The sequence below is a fragment of the Hyperolius riggenbachi genome, chromosome 12 (assembly GCF_040937935.1).
Source record: "Hyperolius riggenbachi isolate aHypRig1 chromosome 12, aHypRig1.pri, whole genome shotgun sequence".
In the NCBI taxonomy this organism is placed as follows: domain Eukaryota; kingdom Metazoa; phylum Chordata; class Amphibia; order Anura; family Hyperoliidae; genus Hyperolius; species Hyperolius riggenbachi.
In genome coordinates, this window is record NC_090657.1 from 175,417,141 (window position 1) to 175,440,749 (window position 23,609).

General features: G+C 44.3%; 1 protein-coding gene across 4 annotated transcripts in view; it reads left to right on the top strand.

The window, feature by feature from the left end:
* Positions 1 to 23,609, top strand: part of KCNQ2 (potassium voltage-gated channel subfamily Q member 2) — a 183,771-nt gene that overhangs the window by 131,961 nt on the left and 28,201 nt on the right. For 3 of the 4 annotated variants that reach the window (XM_068263700.1, XM_068263696.1, XM_068263699.1), the window contains 3 exons: positions 13,133 to 13,362; positions 15,436 to 15,547; positions 16,574 to 16,705. In XM_068263700.1, coding sequence (XP_068119801.1) covers positions 13,133 to 13,362; positions 15,436 to 15,547; positions 16,574 to 16,705 — 474 coding nt within the window. The remainder of the gene's footprint in view (positions 1 to 13,132; positions 13,363 to 15,435; positions 15,548 to 16,573; positions 16,706 to 23,609) is intronic. The other variant, XM_068263697.1, reaches the window with a different exon arrangement.

Below are 23,609 nucleotides of genomic sequence, written 5' to 3' on the forward strand. Positions count from 1 at the left end.
ATTAGCTGGTAGCTGGATAATTAAATTATGATTGGCTAAATGTGATTCTCTCCTTGGGTCAGTGGAGATTTGCTCATTAATGTTTTTGGACATTGGCAGCAGGACCCTCATAATCCTCTCATAAGGGCTTTATGTGACATTTTTTAACGTTGACATGGCATTTCTATACATAACATACTTTGTTTTTCCATGTTTCAGGACTGAGGACAAGTTTTAGAAAACGTTGTTCTCCTTGTCTTTCTCTGCCACAGCTTGTTATTGCTAACGTTTTCCTCTCACCCAATTTCCAGTAAAGGCAAACATATCTGCAGTTGCTGCACTGGGGAAGATAGGTACCGTGAGAAATTGTTAGCAAGAATCCCACCTCCTCTATCCCCCAACCTTTCCTGGATGCATGTCCTGGACCTCTAACCATCCTCCTAACCTGCCCACAACCCTTTCTGCTTAGCAGAGTTTCCAGAAATGTCAAATCTGTATTTCCAAAAATCTACAAAAAGGTGGCATTGTCATGGCTACATTTCTGAAACCTAATCATGGTGGTATTACGGATTGGTTCTTTCAGTTGTCCTCATATCACTCATGGCAACTCTGCTTGGCCGGAAGACCCTTTGAAACTAATAAGACTAATGCCTTTGCTGTAAAGCTCAGACTGCTTGGAGAGTAGCTGGGGTTCTCGGGATCCAAGCAGGACACCCCGGCTCAAATCTTGAGTAAAGGAACTTCTAATGATAATAGCTCGAAAATTCTATTTTCTTCTGTCACCAAAGCCTTCCTCCTTGACTTTTTCTTAATCTGTCCTGGCACTACCGTCCTAAAACCTACCTGTTGGTGCCCCCATAAAATGCCCTCATAATTGACTAACCGAGAACTCCACATTAGGCATTCCAGTAACTACTCATTTGAGCAGCTAGACATCCCTCCTGATACTCACCAGTAGAATTGCCCCAGATTTTCGAAATCGCACCACATCTCTGTAGGAAAACATGAGAGGTAGGGCAATTGATTACTAGCTACAAAACCCCTTCCTTTTCTCAACTTTCTTCTTAGGGTGAAAGAGCAAGTGGCTCTTGTGGCCATGCGTACACCTATTGGCCATGGTAGAAGGAAGTACTGGTGATACCCCCTCCCATAGCAAGCAACAGGCGGGAAGTTAAGTTAACCAGTTCGGCCTATCTGGACGAGCTTTCTCGTCCAGATAGGCACTGCATCTTCCCCTGCGTGGTGCGCGCGATCGGGCGCGCGCTCGCACCCGCCGCCCCCGCTAGCCCCCCGATCAGTGAATGGGAATATAATTCCCATTCACTGATCTAACCTCCCCGCAGAAATACCGACGCTTTCTCTCCAGAGAGCGCGGTATTTCTGCCCCCAGGAAACAACTCCTCTGATCTTTAGTTCCTGGATGCGAAATCGTTCGCATCTAGGAATTTTTTCACTGTGGCCATCTTGTGGCCAAATAGTAAACTGCACCCACATACATTTTTAATTAAAGAAAACTATTATTTTACATGTAAAACAAACAGTTTCCCTCCCACACCAAAAATTACCCACATACATTTTTTATTAAAAAAAAAAATACAATAAAAAAAAACAAAAACAACATAAATAGTTACCCAAGGGTCTGAACTTTTTAAATATGCACGTCAAGAGAGTATGTTATTATAATATTTAAAATTATAAGCTTATAAATAGTGATGGACGCAAATTGAAAAAATGCACCTTTATTTCTAAATGAAATATCGGCACCATAAATTGTGATAGGGACATCGTTTAAATGGTGTAATAACCGGGACAGATGGGCATATAAAATACATGAGTTTTAATTACGGTAGCGTATATTAATTTCAAACTATAATGGCCTAAAACTGATAAAAAATGAATTTTTTTCATTTCTTTCTTAATCTTCCTGTTAAAATGGATTTAGAAAAAAATAATTCTTAGCAAAATGTAGCACCCAAAGAAAGCCTAATTAGTGGCGGAAAAAACAAGATCTAGATCAATTCATTGTGATAAGTAGCAATAAAGTTATAGGCGAATGAATGGGAGGTGAACGTTGCTCGGATGCATGAGATTTTCGGACTGCCGCGCTGAACCTTAAAGCATGTGCCATTGCCTCTCTCTGAGGGAGAGGTGGCTGTGGCAATAATGCCCACTAGACAGGAAGGCATCACTGTGGTGAGGCGGAGAATGCTGGGATTAGAAGAATCTTGACATTACTGTTTTATGGACCAGTCCACTTAAAACTGGTGCTTTAAGTTGTGACCATCTGTTTTATCCCAACTGCAAGCAGCAGACAAACTTTGTTGCATAGCTTTGTTGAAACCAGAAACATAACATATTTTGTACAACACTGCCATGTACTATCACATAGCCTAGCAGATTAAGTGGAAGGTGACCAGTTGTATGCCATTTATTTTTTATGGTATTCTGTTGTTTGTAACTCCAAGGTGTATGACATTTATCAACCTTAAATTTCATCTGCCATGTACCTACCTATATGGCCATGCTGTCGAGATCCTATTGTAATAAGTCACTATCCTGCTCATGGCTGGATTTCTGGCAAGGCCACATAGGCCATGGCCTAGGGCACCAGGAAAGCAAGCGGTGGTCTGTGGGCAGCAGGGAGGCAGTAGCATTTAGCCTGCCAAAAATGTGTCTGGCTACACAGAGTTTGCACATAACATCGGGTGGCTACAAACAGCCGAATCTGGCACTCGATGGATGAAAGGGCAGCGAATGGGCACTTACAGTGATCTCTGAGCCGCCTGTCACTCACCAAATGTGTCACTCACCAAGAAGCTTACACTTGAATCCGTGCCGTTACCAATCACAAACTGTCCTCAGAGGAGCCTACAATCTAATCTCTGCCATGTTGCGGGGGGGGGGGGGGGGGGGTATGGAGGAGTTTAGGTTGGCCTTGGGTGGTAAAAAGTAGAATGAATGTGTGCATGGAACTGCATGTGAAGCAGCTGCTAACCACTAAACTTCCTGCATGCTTTGTTCTGTTCCAATGACACGCCCACTAAAGGTGCGTACACACGCACTACTGTAATAAACAACGGGTCCGTCAGACCCTCCCGCGCTGGGCGGGCGTTCTGCCGACAGCAGTGCGTGTGTACAGTCTGTCAGGCACACTGATAAGGCTGTTTCTGAATAAACAGCCTTATCAGTGTGCCGACAGACTGTACACACGCACTGCTGTCAGCAGAACACCCGCCCAGCGCGGGAGGGTCTGACGGACCCGTTGTTTATTACAGCAGTGCGTGTGTACGCACCTTAACATACATGCATTGTTCTGTTCTAGAAAACACGCCCACTATTCGACATGCATTGTTCTGTTCTGATGATACACCCACTAGCAGACATGCATTGTTCTGTTCTGATGACACACCCATAAGCAGACATGCATTGTTTTGTTCTGATGACACGCCCACTACCAGATGTGCATTGTTCTGGTCTAATGACACACCCACTAGCAGACATGCATTGTTTTTTCTGATGACACGCCCAATAGCAGACATGCATTGTACTGTTCTGATGACACCCACTAGCACATGTGCATTGTTCTGGTCTAATGACACACCCACTAGCAGAAATGCCTTGTTCTGTTCTGATGACACACCCACTGGCAGACATGCATTGTTCTGTTCTGATGGCACACCCACTAGAAGACATGCACTGTTCTGATGGCACACCCACTTGCAGACATGCATTGTTCTGATGACACATCCACTAGTAGACGTGCACTGTTCTGGTGACACACCCACTAGCAGACATGCATTGTTCTGTTCTGATGACACAGCCACTAGCAGACGTACATTGTTCTGTTCTGATGACACATTCACTTATTTGATCCAGATTAGTTGAATTTCTTGTTTTCCAATATTCTCTAGAATGCTTTTTTTCTATGGCTACTGAGAGAACTATGGGAACAGTCACTGCTGATCTCCATCTGACTGCATACAGGTCTGGAACATCAGAAAACTGTTCCTGTTCCAGATGAGTTTTTAAGCCTAGGCGCTCAAGTCAGTGGGCTAGGCAATATGAGAAAACCACACCAAGTACCCAATTCTTTTAAATAAAATAAAGTGTAGTTTTCTCCCACTGTAAATTACTTTTTTTTTAGGTCACTGTCACTTACAGGAGGTAGTTTAAAGTCTGACTTTTTTTTGGGACTAGTCCATCTCCTCATGGGGGGTTCTAAGGTATTTATTTATATACAAAGGCAATTGGTGAATAGCAGTGCTTTAATTCAACTGCTAAAATAGTGTGCATAGAGTAGAGAAGCCAGCCAGCATCTTTATATAGATCATTTCCCGGGAGTGCTTTTGTAAAGAATAAAGTCGTTACTAAGAATCCCCCATAAGAAGGTGGGGATCTAGTCCAAGATCTGTCAGCATTTTACTACCTACTGTAAGTGACAGCAACATAGGAAAAAAGTAATTTATAGTACATTTTAGAAGTATGCATTTTAAATGTTGTAATTTTTCACAATAGTGGCCTTTTAACCTCCAATCTGCCAGGGGATCTACAGCCATTCAGTCACTGATTAATGCATCCACTTGGCAGCATTCATGTCAACGCTTGGGGCATTTTGTGAGGATAAGACAGAAGCAGCATATCTTTTTCTACTGGTTGTTGGGACATAAGGGATGATAATTGAACTTCCATGCAGATAAAGACAAACCTTCGTCCAGGATGTGCTGAGGCTGCTAGTCATCCCCATGGAAATGCTCAATAGGCTGTTCATAATTACGGCATGCAAACACATTGAATGCAGATTGTATGGAGCTTGGATTTGGGCCAATCAAAACCAACAGGAAGTGCATTTGATTGGTTCGTTTCCAAGCTGTATATGACTTGTTTGCATCTCACCATCACTACAGTCCAGCAGTTTAAAGAGTTCCTCCAGTATAAATCACAGAGGCCTGCCATGGTTCATTTCTTACTTGAACTGATGTAATTCATTCAGGTGAGCGCCATGCCCCCGCCTGCTTGCCAGCCAGTGCTTATTTGGTGGTTGCCATGGGGGGGCGGGCCATGGCAGTGCTTTGGCAGTTTTCCGAAACATGGCCGAAACTGCACTGCCAAGGCGGGGGCGGAGCATCACCTTACAGCCGATCAAGTACGTCATTAAATCGGAGACCCTTTTTATACTGGAGGTACTCTTTAACAAGAACTTTGATTAAAAGCAATGGTGGTCTCTTTAGCTTAGAGGACACCTGAACTGAGTGGAATATGGAGGCTGCCATATTTATTTTATTTTCAAATAGTACCAATCGCCTGGCAAACCTGCTGGTCTTTTTGGCGGCAGTAGAGTCTGAATCGCACGCCAGAAACATGCATGCAGCTAATCTTGTCAGATCTGACAATATGCTGCATGCTTGTTCAGGGTCTATGGCTAAAATTATTAGAGGCGGAGGATCAGCAGGACTGCCAGGCAATGTGTGTTATTTAAAAGGAAATGCATATGGCAGCCTCCACATCCTGTTCATTTCTGTTGTCCTTTAACAGCAATATGTATATGTGCTGCACAGACTAGTATTGTGTATTAATAACGCCAGATTCTTTGTATAGTTGGCCCTGAATGATCCCATTGGCTGAATTGTGTCTAAAGTGTGGCCTTCAGACTTGTGCTTTCTCGGTTGTCTCAACACAGCTGTATTTTTTTCTGTTTCGCATTGCTGCACTTTTTCTTTTTAAATTATAGTTTCGGAAAAATCTGTTACCATAGCAACTAATCGAATGATTATTTCAATTATAATTTTTATTTTTCCTGTTAAATCGTTATTACGTTTTCCATTGGCATACAAAATTGGGATGCTGAGGGAAATGTAAATAAAGACAGAATGTGATTAGCAGATTGTTTAAACTGCCTAGTTAATTGAAAACCGTACATAGACAGCATAGCAAATGTTGGAAATGAGACATTTTAATTGTTTTATGAAAAACATGCTTTTTTTGAATTTGATGCAGCTACGGTTCTGAAAGGTTGGCCTGTGGGCATAAAGGTCCTACAAAAGTTTTGCAATGCTTAAAAAGTAAAAAAAACAACCTGATCCATCTCCCAATAACTTAGGTTGACATGGTGGTGGGGTAGTCTTTTAGAAGATGGGGAAAAGCTGCACAGGCGGATAGTGCAACCATTCAAAAATAAAGGTCCTCAACCCAAAAAATTGCTGAGAATGTGAGGATTATCTGCAGTACAGAATTCAGAGACATTTCTGAATGTAATGGTCTAGGCCAAAAGCCAGTATTGGATGGCCGTGATCTTTGGCTCAGGAAGTGATTTCCACTGATTTCAATCTGAGCTCAGGAAGTGATTTCCACTGCAAAGTTTGTTGCTGCATCCATAGAAGTTAAAACTATAGCATGTTAAGAAGAAACAAGGTATAAACATGATCTAAAAACACTTCTTAAAGTATACCTGACATGAAAATGGTTAAAGCAGTTTTACTTACCTGGGGCTTCCTACAGCCACCTTTAGGCCATTGGTTCCCTTGCCATCCTCCTGGGCCACTCCGATCATCTACTGGCCAGCCAGTTTCTCCTTCTATTCAGCTCAGTCATGCTGTAGTGCGCATGCTTGGCCAGCCACATGTGCTACTATGCATGCGGCATTCTCCATGTTTAAAAAAAAAAAAGGAGGATCATTGGGTTTAAAGGACTATCCCGAAAATTGTAAAATTTAACATACATGTAAACACATACAAATAAGTTTCTGCCGTAAAAAATTACTTTTTCCCTATGTTGCTTTCATTTGCAGTAGGTAGTAGAAATCTGACAGAACCAACAGATTTTCGACTAGCCCATCTACTCATAGGGGATTCTCATGGTTTTGTTTATTTTCAAAAGCACTTAGTGAATGGCCGTTGCTCAGTCCAACTGCCAGAATATTGTGCAGCGAGCACGGAGGCTGTCCAGCGTCATTGTAGAAATTATTTTCAGGGAATGTCTTTAGAATAAAAGCCATGCTGAGAATCCCCCATGAAGGGATGGACTAGTCCAAAACCTGTAGGTTTTGTCATTTTTCTGCTACCTACTGTAAGTGACAGCAACATAGGAGAAAAGTAATTTATGGTTCATTTTATTCTGGAAGAAAAATACTGCTTATTTTTATATGTTTACACGCATTTAAAATTGTCTTGGTCCTTTAACCTTGCACAGTTCAAAAGCCAGTATCTGTAATGCCATCTTAGCTTACAGCTGATGAGAAAGAGTTTTGCAATATGATCTGTGTAGAGCTCTAGTAACATGCGGGTTTGGTGGGATGGTAGTGGATATCTCATCTAAGCCATTAACATGACCAGAAATGTCTACTAGTAACATGGTTGTTGAGTAGGATGGCAGTGGATGTCTCATCTAGGCCACCAACATGACTATAAATGTCTGGATGACCAGCATTACTAGTAACATGGTTGTTGTGTGGGATGGTAGTGGGTGTCTCATCTAGACCAACAAAATGACCATAAATGTCTGGATTTGACCAGTTTTACTAGTAACATCCTTGTTGGGTGGCATGGTAGTGGACATCTCATCTAGACCAAAAACATGACCAGAAATGTCTGGATGACCAGTATTACTTGTAACATGGTTGTTTGGTGGGATGGTAGTGGGTGTCTCATCTAAGCCACCAACATTACCAGAAATGTCTGGATGGCCAGCATTACTACGGTAGTAACATGGTTGTTTGGTGGGATGGTCGTGGATCCCTCATCGAGGCCACCAACATGACCAGAAATGTCTGGATGACCAGTATTACTTGTAACATGGTTGTTTGGTGGGATGGTAGTGGATGTCTCATCTACGCCACCAACATGACCAGAAAAGTCTGGTTGACCAGCATTATAACCAGAAAAAGTTGGATTATGTCAGAGGACAACAGATATGGTTGCTTCCATACTTCTAAACAAGACCTTTCCTATCACAAACCATGGTAAAATGAGGACAATTGCTTGTAGTTGTACACAACTCAAGGTGACTAAGATGGATCATTAGATGATATTTTTAGCTTGTAAAGCTGCATACAATTTACATCATGTTAATCATCTCATGCCTGAAAGCAAGATTCGGGTAATCCTTAAAATATCACAGAGTCTGCTTCAGAGCTGCATGCTTTGTATTATAAAGTTATGGGTTGGGCACTCCTGGACTGCATGAAAACTACATCTTATCTACTGAAGCCCGGCATCTAATATTACAATGATCCCCTCCTGTGCTTGATCCTTACCCTTTGTCCGTTACATGTTATCACGGCATGTCATATCATTGAACCATAGGAGGATACATGCCTGGGCATCCTCGGTATTGACTCCCAGTGCATGATGGGATATATCAGGGCATCAACATCAGTCTGTGCTCAAGAGGTTTTCAGGTTGATTTACTAAAGCTGGGAAAAACTGGAGAATAGAAGTGATTCAGCAAACCCGATCTGTATTTTTTTAAAAACATGATTTAAAGAGAGACTGTAACCAAGAATTGAACTTCATCCCAATCAGTAGCTGTTACCCCCTTTCCCGTGAGAAATATTTTCCTTTTCTCAAACGCATCATCAGGTGGATTTGCCTGGCTGATTTTGTGGTGAAACCCTCCCACAGTGTGATGTCATTGCCTCACAGCATTGAGGTAGTGACATCACACTGTGGGAGCTTTGTTGCATTGTGGGAAATAACAGCTGTTTCCAACTGCCAAAAAAGCAAGCAGCATCTCCTTCCAGTGACATCATCTGCTAGCAGTGAAAATGTCACCATATAAAAATGTCAGAATGTAAATCAGAAAGGAAAGATTTTACTATGGGCAAACACTGACTAAATCATTTCTACATAATTATTGTAAAAATGAAGCACTTTTTTATTAATTATTTTCACTGGGGTTCCTCTTTAAGGTGGCATACGTTTACCACTACTTGCCTGGGGCGTATCAGAATATATAACAAGAGTCTCTGAATGGTTAATGAAGTGGTGATTCATGTGGGTGAAGAAGGGGTAATTCATGTGGTTGCAGATGGGAAACTACTGCCACTCGATAGTAGTTGAGTTTACAATGAAAGGGAGTCCCCCACACAGTGTGGCTGTCCTAGCTGTAACAATACAACCTCCCCAGTCGGTCAGATGTAACAAGTGGTCTCAGCTTCTGTCTATACATCTGGGGTGGATGTAAAATATGGGAGAAATCGAAGGGTGCTGGGACAGCGAAGCAGGTGCTTTTGGCGCCGGCCGCGTGGCGCCTGACTTGGGCACCGCCATAGCACTAGTGCTATAGTGCATGCCCTGCGATTGTCAGACCCCGAATTGCTTCTCCCTCCCAGTTGCTACGACACGGAGGGGGCATAGTATTTTATGCCATCAGGAATTTGAGCGACAGCAGGGTGATCCTTCCTTCGACACATCCTGCGCCCAGCTCACCGGTGGCATATGCCTGGGGTAGGGTTACAAAACAATTATTATTATTATTGATTTATAAAGCGCCAACATATTCCATGGCGCTGTACAAAGTGAGAAACAAACATGGGGTACATAATACAGACAATGGTGTACACTAATATACAAGATACATAATTAGTGACAAAATACTAAAAATTATACAGCATACACAATAAAAAATACAGAAGTGGTAATGACAGTGATAAAAGTAACATGATGAATAAAATGTATAATGATTTCCAAGTCACAAAAGGGGGAGAAAGCCCTGCCCTTGCGAGCTTACAATCTAAAGGGAAGCCATACATGGACGGGCTACAGTTTTCTAGTCCTCTTAAGAGTACATCTCAACTTTTCAAAGTATGGGGAGCACCAGTGGGGACACTAGAATTTTGGCATACTAATTATATCTCATGTGTAAGGAGTAGAACTATCCCTTATAAGCCTCTGCAGCAACAATGGGTCCGCAGTGGGTGAGGGAGGGACAAAGTCCTATCCTTCCGGTATTGGGGCTGCCCTTCTGGAACGGGTGTTGTGTTGGCCACACTTGTTATGGAGGGTTCCTGGTGGTCATTAAGGATAGTCAATGAGACGCAAATAATTCCGAGTTGATGCCAATTTTTTTCCTGATGCAAATTTATGTAGCATGAAAATCAACCAATCAAATCCCGCAATGCTTGTTATATGATTGCTGGCAGGTGGATCTCCTGGTCTTCAAGGAGGAAGAAGGTGTGAACGTCGGGAGTGTCTCTTAAATGTTTTGCTAATGGCAGCCCCTGATTTGTAGTTATGACTCCACCCATTGGTAACTCACAATTCTTGACCACCGAGCGATAGCTGTGCCCCGCCCACAGCTTATGCAGAACACCACAACTTGGACACTTTTTATAAATAAAAATGAATTGAGATGGATCACTTCTGCTCTTCAGTCTTCTCCAACTGTAGTAAATTATCCCATGTGTATTAGGAGGTTGTGCTCTGTCAGGCAGAGTTTATTTAGAATGTTACTTATAAATACCACTACATGCTCTGTGTTACTTGTTAAGGCCCGTACACAGTGATGCCGCCCAAAGGAGGCATTCTGTTGCAATACATGGGGCAGAGGGCTAACAGAGTGGTGCAGATTATACTGGGAGAACGCTATTGGCCATCGCTGAACCTCATTGATCCACCTGGCAGATCGCTGGCTGGGCGGCAGATAGGTCAGGGGCCGCTGTACACGCAGTGGATCATCGGTTGAGGTGGTTGTTATTGGCCACCTCAGCCGACTTTAAACTAGCATGTGTATGAGCCTTAACTCTTTTTGTTACTTTTCTGCAGTTGACCATTTTCAAGTACTTTAAAAAGTTTTTTTTTTTTTCCCCCAGTAGATGCCAACCAGTTGCTTCACTACCCAAATTATTCTGTGTCTGAGATCTCACACATTTTGTTTCTAAAAAGGCTCCGTATACATCCAATTTTAATCTGCAGATGATTGTTCAATTATACCACTGCCATGTAGTAAAAGGGCCACGGGATTTTGAATACTATGAACCGACTGTGTAGGTAGGCTCTCATATTGCATGGAAGTGGTAAAATTGGCCGGACATCTGCAGATAAAAATTGGATGGCGGTTGGATGCGCAATTGGCAGTTCCAGAAAAGCTCCCTGGTAAAGGTAGGGGAATTGAGGGTTACGTTTGAAACATCTTGCCGCTAGAGTCCTCCATATAGACCATATGTGTTTTTAACCCGTCAGGGTTTCCAAAATCCTTGAAGACAGCGTAGGAAGGTGTGACTTTTTACTTTCATTGGATAGCAGGTGCTCTTTTTCTGCCCACAACTGTTAGGCCCCGTTCACATCTGAGCGTTTTGCCGGCGATTTCGGCGAAACGCTCAAGCGCTAGCGCTTTTTAAAGCACTAGTGCCATAATACCCTATAAGCCCGTTCTCACTTAGGCGATTTGCGATCAACGCAAATCGCTAAACGCAAATTTGTGTCCGCCATTTTTAGGCGATTTCCCGGCGATCGCATTTAGTGTTATAGAAGCGCTAAACTCGTTCGCAAAAAAATCGTCAAGTGTGAATGGCGATTTTTTTTTTTCTGCGTTAATCGACAAAAATCGCCAGAGCAAAACACTAGCAAAAGCGCTAGCGGTTTGCATTTTGCAAGTGTGAATGGGCCCTTAATAAACTATACAAATGTTGTTGTTTTGAGATATGTTTTAGCTTCAGAGTCTGTTCAGGTAGCACTACTTCCATTGTGAAATGACTATGCACAACATTTTGTTGGAACTTAGCCTTTAATCCCAGCAGTAGTAGTAGACTGTCACAGGATAATAGAAGCCAGATGGGCAGTGGCATAGCTAAGGAGCTGTGGGCCCTGATGCACTCTATTTATAACAATTGATATGGCGCACCAAAACCTGCCAATGGCGACTACAGTGTCAGAGGTGCAAGAAGGGGATGGGGAACAGTTGGTTAAAGGTACTCCGAGCAGTGCAGAAACTATGGAAAGATGCATATCATTTTAAAGCTTTCTTTCTCCTCTTTCCAATGATATATAAACCGCCACCCTACGCCTTTTAGTTTGCTATTTTCTCGATCGAAATTGCCGCGACCGTGATTTCGGTCGCGAAAATAGAGAAAACTGAAAGGCGTAGGGCGACGATTTAGGTGTCGCAAGAAAGAGGAGAAAGAGAGCTTTAAATTATATCCATCTTTCCATAGTTACATTGTATTACACAGGGCGACTTTTTCTGCAGAATGGAGCTGCTGACACTGGGGAAAGTGTTGTCCTGTGTAATACAAGTAACTATGGAAAGATGGATATCATTTTAAAGCTCTCTTTCTCCTCTTTCTGACGACCCCTAAATCATCGCCCTACGCCTTTTAGTTTTCTCTATTTTTGCGACCGGAATCGCGGTCGCGGCAATTTCGATCGAGAAAATAGCGAAAACTAAAAGGCGTAGGGTGGCGGTTTATATATCATTGGAAAGAGGAGAAAGAGAGCTTTAAAATGATATGCATCTTTCCATAGTTTCTGCACTGCTCGGAGTCCCTTTAATGATTACCACTATTCAAAGTATCTATAGAAGTTATTATTATGAGCACAGGACCAATAAAGAGCTAATACTGCAGTTGAGGGAGGGCCCTCTGGTTCAAGGGCCCCGATGTGGTTGCAACCTCTGCACCCCCTATTGCTATGCCCCTGCAGATGGGGTAACTGCTGGCAAGCAGTTCTTGCATCCACAGGGGCTTAAAGCTTGGCGGGGGGGGGCAAATACTCATATCTTTTTACTCCGATACAGCACTCAGGTGGTGGTGTGGCCACACTGCTATGGGGGGAGCATGGTAGACAAACTTAATAAGCGACCCCCAGCAAATGGACATGGGGCAGTGGGATAGTTGTGAACATTGTTGGCCCCCATAAATGATTTCCTTAGGGGCCACACATAGTTTGTAGTTACACCCCTAATTGGACCCCATGCCTGAAATGTGAAAGTGGAGCTTCTGTTATTTAAGAACTTTTGCATAGGGTACATCACTGCTACGTAATGGATATTCTGTTTAAAGATGGCTTGGTTGACTGTCTACATAGCTTGTGGTTGGATTCGCTGACATTTGTGGTCCATGCACATCATTGTTTTACATCTTGTTGGTCCTCCATTTCTCAGCAGCCTATTAGTATTTGAATGCTTGCCTTGTTGGTTAGTTTCCCCTTTTCTCGTTGATTAGCAGCAGCCAAAAAGTCAGCCTGAAAGAGAGGGTCTTCTCCAGCCCCAGAGGTGTGGCCACCAAAGGCAAAGGTTCTCCGCAGTCCCAGACCGTCCGCCGATCTCCTAGCGCCGACCAAAGCATGGAGGAGAGTCCAAGCAAAGTGCACAAGAGCTGGAGCTTTGGAGATCGGGGGAGAACTCGTCAGGCTTTCCGCATTAAGGGGTCGGCGTCTCGCCAGAACTCTGAAGGTGAGGGTATTGTGGCACTAAGTCTGGAAATTTTATTTGTGTCATTTCAGAGGCAGTCATTGCTAACCGCCTTCTAAGTATGATGATTGCCGGGCCATAATGCTTCATAAACTCTAAGGGGGAAAGGCTTGGCCACAGCCCTTCCTTCCTGTCTGCCATTCATAGTGTGGTATCTCTTCAGTAGATTTAATAATGGCAGTTCTTGAAAGGGAATTAGCATATCTAGAAGGCAGTTTACTACGTTAAAAATCCCCTGTAAATCTTTCTGTTGGGTGGGGTCAAGTGAGCTTTGTGCTGGAGAAGCAACACTCAATTTGCTTACAGCTGCTAGTTTTTGGAAGGTATCCCAAGCACAGCTCCTAAGCATTGGTCAGAGGAGCCAGTAGAAAAGTTATTAAAAGGTCAAAGAGGAGTTATTAAAAGGTCAAAAGTTCATGCAAAGATCCATTATACAGAACAAAGGCAGCCTTTGTTCTGTGTAATGGATCTTTGCATCAACTTTTGACATTTTATGACTGCAATCGAGAAAAATTTAGTATTATTGAAGAATAAAGAACTTTTTGCTGTTCCAAAAAAGACCCTATTGTCTTGGGACCGTGTTGTATACTCTAAGTGCGTACATTTTGGGGTGGAACTATACTAGAGCTTTTTATCCCTAAGATATTTTGTCATTAATAGACACGACCGATCGTTTTCGATAGATTACCACGGAAACTCATGGAGTAGTATGTGATCAGGTGATAGATATGCAAGTCTCTGATTTGCTAGTCATGATCATGTGCTAAAGCAGGAGGTGATCACAGCAAAGCAGAGCTTTGCAAATCTGCTGATCAAACAGATCACTTGCTTCTCCAGAAGTTCTCTTGGACATGACCCTCACTATTAATAAGGGCTCTTTCAGATTGGAGAATCAATCGGCAGCATATTGGACATGTCGGAAATAGTGGTTTCGATCTGTTGATGTGCTGGAACATTGCATGGTGTGTACCTAGCATAACAGCAGGCCACTGCAGCATGGAGCTGCAATCACTTGTGGCATCTAAGCGGGTGGCAGCCAGTCCTGGACGCTACACGCTGCATATTTTATCAGACAGTAAACAAACCGCGAGTCCATTGCTAATACACGTGTGGTTACAAATGTTCTGTTGCACTATTTGGCAACAGGAAGGCACTTAGGCCCGGTTTACATTAGCAAATATGAGCCAAATGGATCCAGTGAACGGATCCGGTTTCCGCTTCACCGAATCCAGATGGCTCTGTGCACATTGGCAAACGGATTGGGAAAACTGATCTAATCACAGATGGATCGGTTTTCACTCCGTTTGCCAGCAAATACATACCTAATGGCAGCGGCAGAGGCTTCCTCTTCTTGCGCTGTGATTACACAGCGCGTAATGTGACTAGTCACATGACGTGTCATGTAGTCACGTGACGCGGAAGAAGACAGAAGCCTCTACTGCCAGCCTTTAGGTATGTATTTAAGGGCCGATTACTCTCGCTTACCCGCCTGGCTGCTACACCCTCGCGCACCATCCCGACGCTCTGGTTCGTGTCCCCACATCCCCCCCATCCCCTGTGGAATGGTCCGTATCACTAGTGTGAAGAAACGTTCTGTTCTCCATTGCCCCAATGCAAAAGCATTTTTTGTCCAGTTCCGTTCTGTTGGGCAGAACAGTCCAGAAAATTAGGGCCTGCTGCATTTTTTTGGTCTCGGGAATGGAACATACGGAACGTATCCGTACCAACGGACGCATGTGAACGATCCAATAGGTTAGCATTGGATCCATTCACATCCGTTCCGTTTGTACAGTATACGTTCCGGTTACATTCCGTAAAAAAAACGCAGATGTGAACCGAGCCCAAGCCCTGGCAATTGAGTGGCCAAATGGCAAATATAATGCATTATTTAGCTGCTCAACTGAAAGAGCCCAAGATTTGCCCTGGAATATTGAGGGAAAGCAATTTGTCTTGTTGGAACCTCACTGCTCGGTACAGCAGTGAGGTTGGCACTGTTATTACAGGGGCGGGATATTGTCTGTGTGATATTAATTGATGGGAGGTCTCTCCTCCTAGCAGCCAGCCTACCAGGCGAGGAGATTCCAGAACCGGACAACAGAAGCTGTAACTGTGAGTTCCTGTCTGAAGAATGGACGCCAGGACTGAAGGCCTCAATCCGAGCCGTGTGGTGAGTGTGGCACTGTCCATCCATTCAGTGGCCTGTTTCATGTGTGTTTAAAGTGTTGGAAGTATCAACAGGATTACTTAAACTGCAGTAAATAGTAAAGCAACCACAAGATGTCACTGTTTACGTAAAGTGAGGTGATGATCTCTATGGTATTGGGATTTCCTGTATTCACTCTGTATTCTCTCTGTTCTAAGTAAGCTGCATTTCAGGACGGCAGTGTATGATTTGTTTCTGCACGTTTTCATCAGTAAACAGTTTTACTTGTTATACTGGGTGCCTAATCTTGTGAACCGTCCAATCTACTCCATCATAAAGGACACCTGAAGAGGGGGTATGGAGGCTGACATATGTATTTCCTATTGGACAATACCAGTAACTTCCTGCTTGCTTCTCTTTCTCTAATGAATTTAGCCTCTGAACTTGCATGCAGATCAGGTGTTGCTGACAAAAATCTGACAAGGCAACTAGTATTGTTTAAAAGGAAATAAATATGTCAGCCTCCATATCCCTTTCACTTCAGGTGTGCTGTAAATCCTTTGGCAATATATGGAGTTCAAAAGTGAGATAAAAGTCCACCTACTGCTCAATATGGTGGCACTAGTTAAAGATCTGTATCTGTAATAATACTATGAAAATATGTAGCACATACAGCAGGTTGTATGGGTACTGCCCCCTACTGGGGGGGGGGGGGGGGTTACCTTTTACGTGGGGGCACATCCGGCTAGCTATACTGGAGTTGGAATCTCTGCCTCTAGTGCTAGATATAAACATGGTGATCATTGCTTGTTGCTGCTTGTAGTGGCGGTCACGTAAAAGTCAAAGCTTCCCCGGCCTTAATTGGGTGTGTCTAAAGATGAACCGCCCGAAGTGTGCGCTATGGAAATTTTGGGTGTGCCATTTACCAGTCTATTGCTGTCTAGGTATGCCATGCTGATATAGATTTAAGCACCTTGGAACTGTTTTAATAGTCAGAAGGAACAATGTTTGCATGATGTTTGATAAGTTTTTTTTTTTTTTTCTTTTCAGTGTTATGCGGTTTCTGGTATCGAAGCGGAAGTTTAAAGAGAGCCTCCGGCCCTACGATGTCATGGACGTGATAGAACAGTACTCGGCTGGGCATCTAGACATGCTTTCCCGCATAAAAAACCTGCAATCCAGGCAAGGCATCCTTAGGAGCTGATTGGCTGCTTTGTACACTTCATGACTACACACGGACATGGGGTGCTGGTGTGCTCTGACACTGCAGGGACACTTTAGTCCTTAGAATAATCTAACGATCTATATGGGAGAGATACAGACAGGATCTGTTGACGTGTAATCCTTTGATACACAGTAATGACTTCCTGTTCAGTGGAAGGTTGGCAGATATTGCGCACAGGCTTGAATTCAACAGATTTATCATCTTATAGGATGGAATATATATGGTTGTTTCTGCTTAACAGCTCTTAATCTTTTGAGAGACATTTCATTGCGAGTGCAAGTGACTTCCTCCAGTTTAGTAGAGGTAAAGAAATACCAGATAGATAGATAGATAGTTGATAGATAGATAGATAGATAGTCCACGTTCTTCGAGCCACAGAATACAGCCATTGGTCTGCCAACAAAATTGCATGATGGAGACCAATTGTATCTGGAAGGATATTCACACATAGAATCAGGGCCAGATTTCTGGAAAGGCCATAAAGGCCCGGGCTTTGGGCAGCAGCTGGCCAAGGAGCGGCTGTCCAAGGAAGAGTGATTGCTGCATATGGAAGAAGATGCTGCAAATGGAATACAGAGGTTGCAAATAAGGATCAACACATGGAAAAATGAAGCTGCTGCCCAAGGTACTTGTATAGAACTGAGGAAGGCTGCTGTACATGAAGGTTAGAGCTGGAAGAGGAGGCAGCACAAGGATCAGAGGTGGGTGCCACACATGGAAGGGGAGCCTCAAGAAAGGTGTCTTAGGGGCGGAAATAGTATAAATACAGCCTTGCATAGAATTACTTAGGAAATTGCACTACCACCCACTGGAACACAAGCTATGTGTTATTAGAACTCTACAACACTGGGCTGAGATGACTACCGGCAAAGGACGAAAGAACAAGTAATACAAACACCTCAGAGAAGTTTCAAACGTTTGAGACTGCTTAGACTTGGCCAATATAGAAAAACAGTAAGATCTTCAGAGAGCAAAAGAGAAGAGGAGAGGGTAATCCCACACATGGATGGAGAGTCCAGGAAAGCCAGGAGGACCTTTGCCAAACCTCACATGCCTGTTGTCTTCACACAAAGCACCATACCGAGGCCAAAACTTGTACAACCTGAAAGTTCAAAACCTAAACACAAACAAAACTACTCAGTATCTGCAGTCCAGGGTGTGGCGGTGGACAGTATTTTCTTTCTAGGTTAGACCATGGATCCCCCAAATAAATGTATGGCAGAACATAGGTCAGTCCCCTGTAGTCTACCTACACCTCGAAGAGAGTGAAGATTTTTTTCAGGATTGTGAGGTATACATTTAATAAGAAATAAGAAAAGCGTCTCTCAAGATTGGCGAAGTGGCTTTTGTATATCGGACTTCATCCCTCAACCTCAGATGGGACCTTCAGCATCATGGATCTATGATCTAAAATGCTTTTTTTTTTTAATCCTAGTTACCCGGACAGTTTACACACACCATCTGCCAGGCAATTCAATAAGTTAGCATCTACAGAAGTGTCAATTGGCTAGACTTCTCTTTTCTTGGAACAACAGGACTAGAAGTATTTTTCCTTTAGCTCCGCTCAACTGAAGAAGTTTTATTAGTGATACCAAATAGAACTCATGTAGGGCCATTATGTGTTCCCTTTCCTGTTCTCAAATAAATCTGTAGAATTATCACTTATTTGGGTAACTGGCTTTCATGAAATAGATTGTGGCCTGTTTGTGGCCTACACTTTGCCAACCGTCCACTGATTAAGGAAATCTCTCAAAAAAAGGATCCTACAGTCCTCCATTGGTCCGCTAGAAAAACAATCTGTATCTTTCAGTGACACAGAAGGTTGGAGAACTTTATGAATGATCATCCATAATGTTTTCAGACCAGGTTCTTCACATTGTTTGCCATGTGTGTGTGCAAGTTGGGGTGCGCAGGTATGGTGAAACTGGGCTAATACAATCATCTGAACTTTCAAAAGTGTAATTCTAGCACTAGATGGGTCTTAAATAAGGTTTGCCAATAGTGGTCCTGGGAGTGGTTTTCATGGGTGGAACTGGTGATACATTTACTTGGCACTTCACTTTTTTTACGCTTTAGGAGATGAACCAATTGGAATACTACCAAAAAATACTACTGATGGGGGTGGGGGGATGTTTGGATCTTTCAGGAGCCACTAACTTGTACAGGTGCCCATGTTTGCAGTGTACGTCGCATAGAAATTTACATTGGCCAGTCAACTCATATATTATAGGGAAGGGCCAGGTGGAATAGCTTACAATTGCCTAGGTCTGATGGCCCTATTACAATTATGCTATGGGGCCACATAATCTCTAGCTATCCCCCTGCCCTGCTCCACCCCTTTACACCACCTCCCCCTGCTCCACCCCTTTACACCACCTCCCCCTGCTCCACCCCTTTACACCACCTTTCCCTGCTCCACCCCTTTACACCACCTTTCCCTGCTCCACCCCTTTACTCTTTCCTCCCTCCCTTTACACCTCCCACCCTCTGCTCCCTCCCTTTACTACTCCCACCCTTTACTCCTCCCTCCCTCTGCTCCCTCCCTTTACTCCTTCCCTCTGCTGCCTCCCTTTACCCTCCCCCGACTCCCTCCTTTTACTCCTCCCTCCCTCTCTTTACTCCTCCCTTCCTCTTCTCCCTCCCTTTACTCCTCCCTCTGCTCCCTTTCTTTGCTCCCTCCTTTTACTCTTCCCTCTGCTGCCTCCCTTTACTCCTCCCTCCTTTTACTACTCTCTCTGCTGCCTCCCTTTACTCCTCCCTCCCTCTGCTCCCTTCTTTTACTCCTTTTTCCCTATGCTCCCTCCCTTTGCTCCTCCCTCCCTCTGCTCCCTCCCTTTACTCCTCCCTCCCTCTGCTCCCTCTTTTTACTCCTCCCTCCCTTTACTCCTCCCTCCCTCTGCTCCCTCCCTTTACTCCTCCTTCCCTCTGCTCCCTCCCTTTACTCCTCCTTCCCTCTGCTCCCTCCCTTTATTCCTCCTTCCCTCTGCTGCCTCCCTTTACCCTCCCCCGGCTCCCTCCTTTTTACTCCTCCCTCCCTCTCTTTACTCCTCTCTTCCTCTTCTCCCTCCCTTTTACTCCTCTCTCTGCTGCCTCCCTTTCCTGCTCCCTCCCTCTGCTCCCTTCCTCTGCTCCCTCCCTCCCTCTGCTGCCTCCCTTTACTTCTCCCTCTCCTGCCTCCCTCCCTCTGCTGCCTCCCTTTACTCCTCCCTCTGCTCCCTTTCTCTGCTCCCTCCTTTTACTCGTCCCTCTGCTCCCTTCTTTTACACCTCCCTCTCTCTGCTCCCTTCTTTTTACTCTTCTCTCTGCTGCCTCCCTTTACTCCTCCCTCCATTTACTCCTCTCTGCTGCCTCCCTTTACTCCTCCCTCTGCTCCCTTCTTTTACTCCTCTTTCCCTATGCTCCCTACCTTTACTTCTCTCTCTGCCCCCACCCTTTAGATCTCTATTCATTTACAATCTCTCTTGAAAGGACTGGAGTCAATCATGACTTTCAGCCAGTGTGTTATGCTAGCTCTAAAGTAACCCTGTGCCCTAACCCTATACTAATTGCACCAAATGCTTAAAGTGGAATTCCGAACAAAATGTGAGAAATAGACCCACCGTGCCCATAGATCTTGTTAGATGAAGATTTCCTTTGTCCTGTCTTGCATTTTTCTTTTGGATGTAGATGACAAATACAGTATAATGGCACTTCCTGTATTGAGGTGACAGTGAAGAGTTCAATTACGGAATTTATGTTCCTTCCAACTGTCATGTGCCAGCCAGCAGAACTGCCAATCGGCACCAACCAATCAGGACTGTGCTGTCAATTTAACATTAGCAAGGGTCACTGCTAGGGATTGTGGGAAGTGTAGCCCAGCAGACATTTGATTAAGAAGGCCGCATCAATCAAAGATGAGCAACATGATGTCATCAGGATACTTAGTTACTTAACCACTTGCCGACCGTGCACTCATACCGCGCGTCGGCAAAGTGGCAGCTGCAGGACCAGCGACGCAGTTCTGCGTCGCCGGCTGCAAGCTAATTAATTAGGAAGCAGCTGCTCGCGCGAGCGGCTGCTTCCTGTCAATTCACGGCGGGGGGCTCCGTGAATAGCCTGCGGGCCGCCAATCGCGGCTCGCAGGCTAAATGTAAACACAAGCGGAAATAATCCGCTTTGTTTACATCCGTACAACGCTGCTAACAGTAGCAGCGTTGTACCAGATCAGCGATCCCCAGCCAATCAGCGGCCGGGGATCGCTGTCATATGACAGGCAGGAGCCTGTTAGAGGCTGCACAGGACAGATCTGTTCCTGTGCAGCCTCGGATCTCCGGGGAAGGGAGGGAGGGGGGGAATTTCGCCGCGGAGGGGAGCTTTGAGGTGCCCCCCCCCCCCCCCCCCCCCCCCGCAACACGCAGGCAGGAGCGATCAGACCCCCCCCCAGCACATCATCCCCCTAGTGGGGAAAAAGGGGGGCGATCTGGTCGCTCTGCCTGCACCCTGATCTGTGCTGGGGGCTGCACAGCCCACCCAGCACAGATCAGCTAAAACAGCGCTGGTCCTTAAGGGGGGGGGGGGTAAAGGGTGGGTCCTCAAGTGGTTAAAGGTATATCCAAATGATAAACAAAACTTATTTGGCTGCTTTATCACTTGTACCTAGCACATTCTTCAGGTTTAATGAGCAAAGTCATAATTACAGTTTCCATCCAGCAAACAGTTTTGCTAATGGATGCTCGCTATCTATTTGTGTGTTATCTTTTTACCTTCCCTGGGTGAAGGTATGTAGTGCTTAAAGAGGAACTTCAGCCTAAACAAACATACTGTCATTAAGTTAATTAGTTATGTTAATTAAAATAGGTAATATAATCTCTTACCCACCCTGTTTTAAAAGAACTGGCAAATGTTTGTGATATCATGAGGGCAGACATCCTTTTGGTTGAACGGAGGTGACAGGGAGCATGAGACACAGTTCCAACTGTCCTGTGTCCTGATCACCCCTAACAGTTGCTAGGCAACATCATCAGAAATACCATCATGCTTTGCACAGCATCAGGGGAAAAATGCCCGGGCAGTTTTCTTTGATGGGGCGGAGCTTAGCTTCTGTGCAGCAAAAAAATGATGCTTTGATAAGAAAAACAAAGTTCTGATACTGTGAAACTGTTAAACACCAAGCCTTTTCAGTGCTGCTAAGTAGATTTTTAGTCTGGAGGTTCACTTTAACCATTAAGGTGGCCACATACCATACATTTATTTATTTTTTTATTTTTATTTTTTTAGCGGATTCGTGGACAGACCTAGCCCGTTTTTAAACGGGCTAAGGTCACTAGTATCTTATAAATAGGAGCCGTTCACACCAGGATTTATGCCAGCGTGTGACAGGTGAGTCTTTGCATTTGTGTCAGTCTGCAATGGGTCCGTGGGATCTGTTGCGGTAAGCAGGCTGGTGTCTGGAGTGTCCAGAGTCATAGTGAGCGCCTGCGCCATGTGACACTGGCACATGGAGGAGACCAGAAATTGTGCTGGCACGAGCCAGGTGAGCCTCCAACCTTGCGCACTGGGGGGGATGGGGCACATACACTTGGGAGGACACCAACATTTTGTAGAGTCGCTGTGAACCGGGCCTTTAGGCAGGGAACACACTTGTTTTCGTACACGTTTTCTGCACAGAAAAACTGAGAACTCATGTTAATCAATGGGCTAGTTCACACTTGTGTCTTTCACGTGCAGAAAAAAAAATGACATTCTGCATCATGATTCTGCAAATTTTGTCAGTTTCCTGTATCAATTACATCAGCTGCTGTGAAAAAACATGCACTCTTTCTGCACACTAGGGGCTTGATTCACTAACCGGCGCTAAGTATTACTGCGGGTGCTCCTATATTAGTGTGCGGCGCGACGATAACATCGCACCCGCTGCCCCTTAAACGTCGCACCTGGTGCGACAATAACGGCGCATCGGGTGCCCCCGAAGCAGGGGCACCCGATGCGCCATTATCAAGGGGCAGCGGGTGCGACATTATCGCACCGTGCACTATTATAAGCGCACCCGCACTGTGCGTGCAGTGAGCGGTACTAAGACTGATGTGTGGGCGCAAACTACTTAGTGCCATAGTTTGCGTCCACTAAGTGAAAGCGCTTAGCGCCGGTTAGTGAATCAAGCCCTTGGTGTGCAAAAAACGTACACAGAAAAACGCGCACAGAAAACTAAAAGACAAGTGTGTTCCCTGCCTCAAAGTGACACTGAAGAGAATAAAAGCTTATGATATGATTTGTATGGGTAGTACAGCTAAGAAATAGAACATTAGTAGCAAAGTAAAGTGTCTCCTATTTTTATTTTCAGTTATATAGCTTTTTTTTTTATAACATTGCATCATTCTCTAATATTTTCAGTTTATAAACTATACTCTATTTTAAACTATGAAACAGAGCATGAAAGTTCAAAGGGTCATTAACTCTGCAGTAATACCTTAAACAAGCAAGAAACAGTGAGAGACAGGTTAAGATAAGTGCTTCAGAAAATAGCACCGTTCTCTGACTATGAAATGCAGATGAATGTCTGTTAAACAAGGTGTGTATGAGGATCTGCAGATATCATAGACTATGAGTGCATTTTGCAGGAACAGATCTGTTGAATGTGTACAGCATCTTTGTGTGCAGCATCTTGCCAAGATTTCTATCTGATGGGGAGTTCAGCTAAATAGAACAGACTGTGTAGAGTATGGCTCTCATACTACATGGAAGGGGGTAAAATTGGTCTGTGATCTTTCATTTTCCAAAGACTATGGTCTGATGTGTGTATGCACCCTAAGATGGAGAGCTGAAGTTCTTAACTCTTCCTGTCCTGGAAAACTACAAGAAATATCTGTACTACTAATGTTCCAT